This window comes from Crotalus tigris, unplaced genomic scaffold, assembly GCF_016545835.1.
Source record: "Crotalus tigris isolate CLP2741 ecotype Arizona unplaced genomic scaffold, ASM1654583v1 scf7180000024370.6872682, whole genome shotgun sequence".
Lineage (NCBI taxonomy): Eukaryota > Metazoa > Chordata > Lepidosauria > Squamata > Viperidae > Crotalus > Crotalus tigris.
The window spans coordinates 6,760,970-6,773,328 of record NW_024100540.1 but is presented as its reverse complement, the minus strand read 5'-3'; the positions used below and the strand labels follow the sequence as shown (position 1 = coordinate 6,773,328).

Here is a 12,359-nt window from a genome sequence, read left to right as displayed (position 1 = left end):
GTCTGCATGTAAGTACTGAGATCACGTTTTGTGCTTCTATCAGAGTGATGGGTACAAATGGCATTATTGCGCATGATAACATGAAAGAAGGCTCTTACACCAGTGTGTTGAGATATTATGATCCCAGGCCTCCCTAAATATTATCTATAATTAAATTATATCAGGAAAAAGCTTGCTCAGCGTCTACAGGAAGCTGAGGAACATGTAGAAGCTGTGAATTCCAAATGTGCTTCCCTGGAGAAGACCAAGCAGAGGTTGCAGAATGAAGTGGAGGACCTGATGATTGATGTGGAAAGGTCCAATGCAGCTTGTGCAGCTCTAGATAAGAAGCAGAAGAACTTTGATAAGGTATTTTGCTCCTGATGATTAAAAAAGAACACTTTGCACCAAGACGTTGGGCCAATTAAATTTATTATTTTATTTCTTTATCAAATTTGTATGACACTGATGACTCCTTGACCCTTTACAGATTCTGGCAGACTGGAAACAGAAATTTGAGGAAGCTCAGTCTGAACTGGAAGCTTCCCAGAAGGAATCTCGGTCTCTGAGCACAGAGCTCTTCAAGATGAAGAACGCGTATGAAGAATCCTTGGATCACCTGGAAACTCTGAGGCGCGAGAATAAGAATCTCCAGCGTAAGCTGTGTTTCTTCTAGTCATGGATAGAATTATGAATCTATTAACTGAGAGAGCTAAGAAAAGAAATCAGATGATACAGAACTGCCTCTGAGTTATTGTGTTGTTTGAGGCAAATAATGTACCTCATTTGAGGTGACCATGGATGGTCATATTATTTTAGTACCCAATGCAGAAAATCCCTTCAAGTATTTTTCTTCTCTAAAGTAGTAAAAAAGACCATAGCAACAGCAATTAGCTTATTTTTACAAAATTGAAATAAACATGTCCCATATGGTTGAAACGTCTTCATACTGTCCTTTAACCCAAGACTGGAATAAGCATGAACATGGTTGATGTGGCAAAATGCAGAGTCATTTTTTTTGTCTTGTTTAACTTATAAAACTCTTTTGCTAATTAGTTGTTATAAGAAAAATATAAACTTTGCTTTATGCCAATGATCCAACAATGCTGAACAATTCAAATATTAATCATATTTACCCCCATAAACTGAAGAGCAAGGATGATTCATGAAAATTGCCATGCTGTCCATAATTTCTTATTTTTTTCTCTTGTGTGAAATTAACAGAGGAGATTTCCGACCTAACGGAACAGGTTGCTGAGGGAGGAAAGGCCATCCATGAACTGGAAAAAGTGAAGAAGCAGATTGAACAGGAGAAGGGTGAACTCCAGGCTTCCTTAGAAGAGGCTGAGGTAATCATGTCATCATTCACAGAAAAGCAACAAACATTTTAAATAATTAAACAGGCTACTTAAAAGACTGTAAGAAAATAACTTACCAGATCAGCACAAAAGCCCATTTACCCTACTAATTTGTTGACCAGCAGGAAGTCTAAATCAGATCATGAAAGTCCTTTGCAGTTCTTGGCTTCCAAAAAATTCTATGCAGTATGATACTGACTCTCAATCTGGAAACATCATGACAAGCAGACAGTAATTGGTCTGTTATCACAGTATTTAGTAGCATGCATCCATATGCTAATTTTTTTTTCCAAGAATACAAATTTCATTTTTAAATTTCTTTTTTTTTAATTTTCTGAAAATAGATTAATTGGATGAATCTTATTCTGTTCAGGATCATGCAAAAACAACCGTCTGAATCCATTTTTCTCCAGGGAACATGTACTTTTGGAAGTTCCTACTGTATGGCTATATAAATTTATCTTTTGTGCTTTAAGGCCTCACTGGAACACGAAGAGGGCAAACTCCTGCGCATCCAACTTGAGCTCAACCAGGTGAAATCTGACATCGACAGAAGAATTGCAGAGAAGGAGGAAGAAATTGATCAGCTGAAGAGGAATCACCTGAGAGTGGTAGAGTCCATGCAGAGCACGCTGGATGCTGAGATTAGGAGCAGGAATGATGCCCTACGGCTTAAGAAGAAGATGGAGGGAGATCTGAATGAAATGGAGATTCAACTGGGTCATGCCAACCGTCAAGCTGCTGAAGCACAAAAGAACCTCAGGAACACACAAGGACAGCTCAAGGTACATAATTACTTCTATGTTTTATGTATTTATTTATTAGATTTGTTTGCCGCCCATCTCACCACCGGGCCACTCTGGATGACTTACCACATTAAAAACAATAAGACCACAAAAATAACTATTTCTAATGGAAATACAAATTGTAATTTTAATTAAAAGATGGGGAGGCATGGAGTGGGATGCATGGAGTGGGGAGTGGGGAGTGGGGAATCATCTATTGGTCCATCAACCACCTCCAGCATGATATTCAAGAAAGAGTTGCATTTTGTTTTCTTGTATTGCAAACATTTCCCAAGACAAATATTGCCACATCTTGTTTTAGGATACTCAAATACATTTGGATGATGCTTTGAGAAGCCAGGATGATCTGAAGGAACAAGTGGCCATGATTGAGCGCAGAGCAAACCTGATGCAGGCTGAGATTGAGGAGCTCCGGGCAGCTCTGGAACAGACAGAGAGGGCCAGAAAAGTGGCTGAACAGGAGCTTCTGGATGCCAGTGAACGTGTGCAGCTCCTCCACACACAGGTAAGTAAGCAATCATAACATTGCTGACTTCATTAATGTAAGAAGGCAATCATGCAGACTAGATATGAACTAGTAGAGGTTTATGCTATCTTTTTAAAAGAATGATGTGATGTAGATTCCCATGAGAGCTTCATATACACATTTGCTATTTATCTGAAACTTTTCCATGTTGCTCTTTAATTGAAAAACACAATGTAGTAGTAAAGAGCAAAAAGAATCCCTGCCTCAAAGCTTGCATTTTAAAAAGAATAACTAAAGAAAATTATTGGTGAAAATAAAACAAGAAATTAGGCAAATTTGGCACCAGTTCTTAATATTTATAAAATAAATCTCAGCCTTGCTAGACTGAGCGTAGCTGGTTCTACCCGCAGCAGAATCAGTGGAGGCACTGTTCTGCCATGTCAGGTTCTTCTGCAGCTTGATTACAGGGAGGAGACAATAAAGCAGGCTAGTCTCATCATAATAGCATAGTTTGTGTAGTGTATTTTTAATAACTGTAAATATGTTCAGCAATATTTTTTTTACAAAAGAATAGGAATCCAAATGATAAAATCGGCCTTGCTGGTTTACAAAAAGTTTATTTTTCCCCTCCAAACAGAATACCAGTTTGATCAATACCAAGAAGAAGCTGGAAACAGATATTTCACAATTCCAATCTGAAATGGAGGAATCTATTCAGGAGGCACGCAATGCAGAAGACAAGGCCAAGAAAGCCATCACAGATGTGAGTTGGACCGTTTTTCCTTTAAAACTGCTTCAAATTGGCCTGAATGGGCTTCTGAATGGTAGTTATTTCTCTGTAAACAGGCAGCTATGATGGCAGAAGAACTGAAGAAGGAACAAGACACCAGTGCCCACTTGGAGAGGATGAAGAAAAATCTAGAGCAGAGTGTGAAGGATCTGCAGCACCGTCTTGATGAGGCAGAACAGCTGGCAATGAAGGGTGGCAAGAAGCAGCTCCAAAAATTGGAGCACAGAGTAAGTATTCCTTGTATGCACCTTCATGCATTTCTAACCCTATAATAGAAGGGCTAAATGTTTATTGTATTCCAGGTGCGCGAATTGGAAGCTGAAGTTGAGAATGAGCAGAAGCGTAGTGCTGATGCCATCAAAGGTGTTCGTAAATATGAGAGACGAGTGAAGGAGCTGTCTTACCAGGTGACTTATCTTTGAAGGATGATCAGTATTCCTATTTATCTCTCTCTCTCTCTCTCTCTCTCTCTCTCTCTCTCTCTCTCTATCTCTATCTCTATCTCTATCTATCTATCATCTAAATAATCCCTATCTCTATTTCTTTTTCTCTCCTCTCTCTGTCTCTATCAATATCTATGAATCACTCTGTCTCCCTCCCCCTCTCTTTCATCTATCTATCTATCTATCTATCTATCTATCTATCTATCTATCTATCTATCTATCTTCTTCTTCATCATCATCTATATTCTCATGTTATTTTTTTTTCTATTTTGTTCAGTCTGAGGAAGACAGGAAAAATGTTCTGAGACTCCAGGATTTGGTGGACAAATTGCAACTGAAAGTGAAAGCATATAAGAGGCAATCTGAAGAAGCTGTAAGTATTTTTCTGAAGTTGGAGTTGCTTGAACTAGAATTGTGAAGAGAATACTAAAGAAGGAGTAAAGTTTTTGAATTGGTTATTACAAACCAAATTAATCTTCATATGGCACAGTGAACTGAGGGACATAAAGCATAGAAACAAATGAAGCTTATTATCACTGATTGAAGAAGAGGATGTAGAAAGCAAAAGAAACTTGCACCAATAACCAATTTTATATGAAAATAATATATATATTGTGTATGTTTTTTTTAAATTCTAATTTTTATATGAACATGCATGTTTTTCACTAAATGCTAAGGATATTAATCCTGATCAGGATGGAGTATACTAATAGAGGAGAATATTTGGTCTTTGGTGCTCTCTGAGTTTGTTTGTTTTCTTGCAGACATTTCATTACGCAAACTAGGTAACATTATCAGTGCTAGACTAGCACTGATGATGCTACCTAGTTTGGGTAATGAAACGTCTGCAAAAAAACAAGCAAGCTCAGAGACCACCAAAGACCCTTCATGGAGTATATTTCTAGTATGATTCTTGGAGAGTATAGCTTAACCTATAAAGGCTAAAGGTCTGAAATCTTATCTCTCAAGAACCATTTGGGCCATTTGTCTTGGCCTTGCCTCCTGACAGTTAAGATAATGGTTTGCTAACTTATATTGCCATCATCTCTCTACTAGGGCAGCAGTTCTGAAACTGTTTAACACAATTTCTTCCCAGTTTTGAATAATGTTGTTTCCCCCTCTCGCTCCCCCCCACAGAAAACAGACTGTGTTGCTTTACACAAGTGTTCCAGCAGAGGCAGTTCCAAAATGGACTTTTCACTCACAAGCTTACAAAGTGCTCCATTAAGCCAAAATATGTCTAAATTTTGCCATTGGTAGTAAGCCCCTGTTATAGGGAATGCCTAACTTGGCATCTTCTCCTTAATCCTGGTGTATATGTGAGAAAGGGCTCTCAATGTATGCACTGCTTTTTTTGGCAATTATAAATAAATTAAAAATAAGTAATCATAGACCTTTTATGATTGAAGGGGATATTGGATGTCTTCTAATTTTTGCATTTATATAGACTAGCTACTTCCTGATAGGCAGCAAAAATCCAGTTTATAATTCCAGTATATCTTTAATGCTAACAAAATCCAAGAAACACTATAATTAGGCAAAGATTAATACATTCGGAAGGACCATTTTTAAGAACGTTTATTTAACTCCCATATAAAAAAGTATTCTAAAAATATATCTAAGTGGGAAAATATTTTCCATCATTTTAAACCCTCCTATGTTTTCCAATCCTTGCTTTTTACCTTACCTTTAAAACAATCTGTTATTGAGGGGAGGATTAAAATATCTACATAGCATTTTTGGATTGGTAACTTTATGAGCTTTTCATCCTGATGGGATACAAGGGAACAACTTCCTGCTACTATTTGGCAAGAAACAGAAGAAAAAGATTCACTTGTGGATTTGAAGTAAAAATTATTTGGATGTGACACAAAGAAAATCTGAGGAGATATTCTGTTAGAGAGATAGAAAGAGGAGCTATTTTGGTTATACCTACATTTCCTTCCTCTTTAAAAAAAATTGTACTATCTAAATATCTAATTTTTGTCAATGTTTGTCAAGAAATGGAAAATAATAATTATTAATTTTAATAATGACTTTTAGGAGGAAATTTCCAACGTGAACCTTTCCAAGTTCCGCAAGATTCAGCATGAGCTGGAATCAGCTGAGGAACGGGCTGACATTGCTGAGTCCCAGGTGAACAAACTCAGGGTGAAGACCAGAGAAGTGCATAAGAAGGTGGTTGTAAGCGAAGAATAAACTCACCTGAAAACGGCAAAGTGACAAAAAAGAAGCGCAAAATGTGAAGCTCTTTGTCACTCTTTGTAATTACTATTTATTTTGCCTCAATTTATAGAAAATAAAGATTATAGCAATTGGAAAAACCACTTTCTGTGATTTATTTTCCTATTATTAAGTCTGTGGATACATCTTTTTCATGTCCCCTCTTAATAAAAATGAATTTCCCAACACATAGAAGGGAAAAATGTGCTTTAAGACTACAGACAGTAAAGAAGATGGCTTTGGTAAAGATACGCAGAAAACTTTACCTAAAAGCATTTTTTTTTTAAATCCAGAACAATGAGACCCAATAATTATCCAACTAGGTCAGTGATGGCGAACATTTTAGAGACCGAGTGCCCAAACTGCAACCCAAAACCCATTTATTTATCGCTGTGTGCCAGGTGAGCATAGCCAACTGGCCACCGCGGTGGGTGTGACCACCTCGATGATGCTTGTGGGGAGGGATGCCTGTGGGGGCCAGGCAGGGTTGGGGGCTTCTGGCTGATGGGGCGGTGGGCTGGAGGCTCATCCTGCGGAGGTAAGGCGAGGTGAGGCAGGGCGGGTGTGCCAATTGCCGCAGGGCAGGGCAAGGCAAGGCAAGGCAGGGGCCAGAGCAGCTGTTGCCTGACACCATCAGCTCCCACACAAAGAGGTCAGAGAGCGCATGGGGGCTGACGGTGTCCATCAGCAGCCACAACCTGTTGGCTGTCCTGCATCATGGCAGCCCCATCGGCGTGGGTGGAGACGGCCCCGGGATGGCCGGAAAGGAGCCCTCCTAGTGTGGGCCCTGTCTACATGGTGGCTCCTGCTACTCCGAGCCCCTTGACCGGCCAACCACACAGGGAAGAAGGAGACAGCAGCGGTGATCCCTGCATTGCCAAGCCCGGCCAGCAGCAGATCTGGAAGTGAAGCTGTGCTATCCATACTCGAGCTGGTGGAGGTAGCAGCAGGGGAAGGAGCCCCCACCCCCATCAGAGCCATTGTGTAGACAGGGCCTGCACCAGGTGAGGGCTCCTTTCTGGCTGTCCTGGGGCCATCTCCGCCCACACTGCTGGGGCTGCACTGCGGAAGGAAGATGGCGGCTCTGATTTCCCCCCTGCTAGCTGCCCCCCCAGCTCCCACCCAGTGCCCCTTCTATTCAATCCTATGTGACTGCAGTGCGGATGAGAGGCTCGGCCAGTGGGGGGGGGGCGGCTTTACTCCACAGAGGCATCCCAGCCTTCCCACCCTCCCTAGGCAGACCCTCTCACCTTCCCCTACCTGGGACCTGACCCCCCCACCCTCCTGCCCTACCCCAGCTGACCCCCCCCAAGCAGCCCAGGTGACCAAAACGGAGGGAAGGTGAAGCAGAGAACCAGTTGTTAAATGATTTGAAACCCACCACTGGTCATTTCCAAAGGCCGCTCACTCACTTTCCCGCCAAAACTGCTCCTTTTATAGGTTCCCTCACCACACCGAGCTCTCACAGCTGTTCCCGGACTCCGCATGCATGGAGAGGGGAAGAGCCTGGCCTGCGTCCTTCTGTCTGTGGCAATGGTGTGCGTACCCACAGGGACGGCTCTGTGTGCCGCCTGTGGCACCTGTGCTATAGGTTCACCACCACGGAACTAGGTAGATTCAGGCAGCTTCCCCCTTAATTCATTGAACTGTAAGGAGAAGGGACAGCATAATCAAACTTGCAAGATTCTGTTGCAGACAGTCTCAATAATTGTTTTAGCCTTCCTACAGAGCTGACAAAAATATATATTATTCTATAAGTTTGTTATAGGAGGTAAATACTATAGCTCTTCAGAGCAGAGATTGCTTCACTGTAAGATTAATGTTTAAAAAAAGCACTGGATTTGTTTCTTAATATATCAATGTTTCAAGGTGGCTTAAGTTGATTACCTGTTTTTTTTTTTTAATCACTCCATCTAAAAAGATCTTACATTATCAGGTCTATAGCTCCGCTGGTCCAGCATTCTATGTCAAACATTATATGTGGGATGTCAATGCATAGACAGAAGTAAACAAATGCAAAGTAATATCAGAGCATTCCAAGACACTCTATTATAAATATCAAAGTAGTTATTTTAGAACAATAACAAGAAATCTTTAGCTGTACAATTGAATGAGAGATTGCTGAACTAATGCACCCAAAACCTTCAGGCAATCTTAGAAAAGCTCAATAAATAGAATACATATTACATTTAACACATTACACTCTTAACTGATAAAGTTCTTATAATATACCTGTAAGTCCTCGATTTATGACAGTTTGCTTAATGAGCATTCGAAGTTACAACAGCACCAAAAAAAGTGACTTATGACCATTTTTTACACTTATGACGATTGCAACATTCCCATGGTCATGTGATTTATATTTGGATGCTTGGTAACTGCTTCATACTTATGATGGTCGCAGTGTCTCCGGGGTCACATGATCACCTTTGGCCACCTTCTGACCAGAAAAGTCAATAGGGAAACCAGATTCACTTAACAACCTTTTTACTAATTTAACAACTTAACAAATGTGGCAAGAACATATGTAAAATGGGGCAAAATTCACTTAACAAATTTCTCACTTAGCAATTTTGGGCTCAGTTGTTGTCCTAAGTTGAGGAGTACCTGTATGTCTCACATATAATCTGCACAATCAACCTAACTTTTCCTCCCTTCCCACTCTGTCCCATCCCAGTTTAAATCTTACATTAGTTTATTCATTCCATGGATCTGATGAAGTGAGCTGCAATTCAAGAAATCTTCTGATTTCAATTAAATTTAGTCTGAAGAGACGCTACCAAATTCCTCCTCACTTTTGTTTATATGAACTATCACAGGTGGTGCTGCAGTACTGGAGACATTGTGGCTTAATCAAGAATGAATTGACTGAGAATATATACTCAAAGAGTTAGTTTAAAGTTTACATTCAAAATATTCACAGGCATGAATCGATTTATAAAAGCAATCCTAAATTCTAAAATGAAAAAATTACAAGCAATAGTGTAATGTAATTAGGAAGCATGTGTGGGAAGAAATCTGGTGATGAAGAGATAGAAGACAGAATCTGCATATGCAAGAAATCAAAAGGAGATTCTGAGGGATGTTTGGACCAAAGACTGAGATTATTATAGAGAAAATAGGAGGTTAACATGCTACTAGTTATCTTTTGATGGGTCTAGGACAACTTGCCATGGACAACTTGCCATGGACAACTTACCACAGGACAACTTGCCACAGGACAATTGAATGTTGTAGTAATCGTTTCATTCAATTACTTTTATTACTGGTGACCACATTTTCATGAAAATTATTGTAACTCTTGTATTTCTGGATTGACTTTCTTTATTTTATTATTATTGGCCACAGTTATCTTGAATTTAGTTTAACTTTTGTATTTGTTGAATTGTCCTGTGGTGAATTGTCCTGCAGCGAGTTGGCCATAGTGAGTTGGCTGTGGCAAATTGCATGTCCATCTTTTGACAGCTATCCTTTTATGTATAAGTGACATTTCCCCAAACATTTTCTAGAAGTACAAGAGAATAGGATTCAAATAATCAGATGTACTATATAGTTCTTTTCTTAGATTTATTGAACCTATGTAACCATGCCATAGACTTCTCAGTTACCTTTTGCAGAGAACAGTTCCCAAAATAAGAGAAGGCTCCCTCTCTAAAATTATGCTCGTTTTGTGAGTACAAAAGTCACAATGACACTTCATCTTAATACATATTTTCTATAGATTTAAGTTGTTTTCTACTATTGTTCTATGATTGGAGAAATAATGGTTAGAAGATAAATATATTATTGTAAATTTTATTTATTTATTTAGCCACCATGTCACTTTTACTTGACTCTAGGCAGCTTACGATAACACAAATAAAAATGCAAGAAACATATTGTAAAACCAGAATAAAAACACATAGCAGCTAGGTACAATCTAATCTATCATCCATACAACCAGGAGACAGTCTGTGACCCGCAAGTTCAGAGAGTACCAAGTGTCCCTCAGTTTAACACTGTGCTACAAATATTCCCTTCTATCAATTCTCTACTCCTCAGCTTGTGCAGTAAGTCAGGTTCTCAAGGCCTTATGCAAGGCCAATAGGGATGGTGCCAATCTAATCTCAGGTGGATGGATGTTCCCAAAGGGTGAGTGCCATGATAGAAAAGGCTGTCCCTCTGGAGTGCCCCTCAGCTGACACTCCCTAGCTGACAATATCCTAGCTGTCAGCATCCAGTTCCTGCCAGATTGAATAGGATGGGTGGAAACAACTGGAGAGAGACAGTCCTGTAAGTAGTCCACTCCTAAATCATAAAGGATTTTAATGGTGACATCCAGGATCTTGAATTACACCCTCAGAAGTATATTCTTCAAGGGCAGTCCCATGCAAAGTACATTATACAGGAGTCTAATAGACAACACTGCCAATACTGGGCTTATCCATTCTGCCTGTTGCCCTATCCCAGTTATGACAAACCTTTTGGGCTTGGCATACCAGAAATTCAGAAAATGCTTTACTTCTTTCTAGTGGCAAGTCTCTCTCATACATGAATATATAAGAGAAACAATTTTCATGAATGAAGGCAAATATACATGTCCCAGGATAATGCTGCAGGATCCAATCGGGTTTGGTCACTAGGACCAGAGGTTTAGTCTTCAGAGTTTTCAGGCTCATGTTGGAGAACATTTTTAGGGGCTCCTACAACAATTCTCTATTTGTGGGATCCTTAGGGCTCTCTGTGCTTGGTTGTTTTCTTGCAGACATTTCATTATCCAACTTGTTAATGAATGAAACATCTGCAAGAAAACACCCAAGTTCAGAGAGTACCAAGGGTCCCTCAGTTTAACACTGTGCTACAAATATTCCCTTCTATCAATTCTCTACTCCAGGCATGTCAAACGTGTAGCATCACATGATGTTGTGCGACATATCACGACTTTTTCCCCATTCCTGGCAATGGGGTGGGTGTGGTTTCAGTATGATGCATCTGGCCTGCAGGCCAGCAGTTTGACATGCCTGCTCTTCTCCTTCCCCCATCTAGGTCACCATGAACATCTTCTATTTTAGCTGGATCATTTCTTTACAAGCTAAAGTTAGCAGTTCATTGACTTTTTTGCAGGGAGGAGAATATACTTGAGACAGTATAATGCTTTCTTTTGTCTAAGACAGAGGTAAGCAACCTCGGCTCTTTTATGACTAATGGACTTCAACTCCCAGAATTCCTGAGTGTTGAAGAACATAAGAACTCAATCAAAAAAGAAGAACCAACATCTTCCCTGGTCGAACACCTTAAAGCCACAGGACATGAAATTGACTTTAAAAATACCAGAACTATTGCCAAAACTGAACATTTTAATAACAGAATAATCAGAGAAGCCATCGAGATAGAAAAATGCCCACACAGCATGAACAAATGAGATGATACTTCTTGCCTACCAGCCATTTGGAAACCTGCCCTTATTGACAAATGACTCCCTAACACAAGAATGACACCAGACCCACACTCACAAAAACCACACAGGATGTCACCACCACACATCCATGCAAAAAGCAAACCCAAAGCCACACCGATGATGAGGCATGACCACAAACCAAAAGCCAGACCACAGCTGCATCATTAGCCACTTTAAACCCCTCCAATCCATACATGAAGCAAACTGACACCCACCATGAAGATGAGGTATGACCACAAACGCAAAGCCACAAAATAGCAAGGCAGCCCACCATCTTAAACCCCCCTGCAACTCAGACTAACCTGAGGTCAACAAAGCCCCCACCCAAACAGAACACTCCCCCAGCCAATCAGAGCACAGCCAATCCCCCAGCCAATCAGAGCACAGCCAACCCCCCAGCCAATCAGAGCACAGCAAAGCCCCTAACCAATCAGAACACACTTCCACCCAATCAGAACACAGCCAAGCTCCCACCCAATCAGTTCATACCCCCACTGGCAGTTAAAAGGAAGAAACAGCTAAGACCACACATTGCTCCTCAAAGCACGAAGCTGAAAACACTAGCCTGAAGATGACGAATGGGACTTCGTCGAAACGTTGCCAAGACACTTCCAATTTTACATGGGAGAAAACCCGAATAACCAAAGGCCTACATATATACATACATACACACACACACACACACACACACACACACACACACACACACATTTCTTTTACTGACAAAGAGTTAAAGAATTAAATTGGGAGACTAAGATGGCCATTTCGAGCTCATTCTGCTCTCTTCAGTTAGCCACACCCTTTATGGGATTCGAACCTGAGCAGTTTACATACTAGGCAGTGATTTAATCACCAAG

At 40.4% G+C, this 12,359-nt stretch overlaps 1 protein-coding gene across 2 annotated transcripts in view; it reads left to right on the top strand.

Moving 5' to 3' along the window:
* The window catches only part of LOC120301186 (myosin-1B), a 28,763-nt gene extending 22,597 nt beyond the window's left edge, over nucleotides 1–6,166 (top strand). The window contains exons 29-38 of one of the 2 annotated variants that reach the window (XM_039328058.1): nucleotides 165–348; nucleotides 470–635; nucleotides 1,204–1,328; nucleotides 1,814–2,122; nucleotides 2,445–2,648; nucleotides 3,247–3,372; nucleotides 3,456–3,626; nucleotides 3,702–3,806; nucleotides 4,120–4,215; nucleotides 5,886–6,166. In XM_039328058.1, coding sequence (XP_039183992.1) covers nucleotides 165–348; nucleotides 470–635; nucleotides 1,204–1,328; nucleotides 1,814–2,122; nucleotides 2,445–2,648; nucleotides 3,247–3,372; nucleotides 3,456–3,626; nucleotides 3,702–3,806; nucleotides 4,120–4,215; nucleotides 5,886–6,041 — 1,642 coding nt within the window. In that variant the 3' untranslated portion in view covers nucleotides 6,042–6,166. The remainder of the gene's footprint in view (nucleotides 1–164; nucleotides 349–469; nucleotides 636–1,203; nucleotides 1,329–1,813; nucleotides 2,123–2,444; nucleotides 2,649–3,246; nucleotides 3,373–3,455; nucleotides 3,627–3,701; nucleotides 3,807–4,119; nucleotides 4,216–5,885) is intronic. The other variant, XM_039328057.1, reaches the window with a different exon arrangement.
* Nucleotides 6,167–12,359: the final 6,193 nt, after the last annotated feature.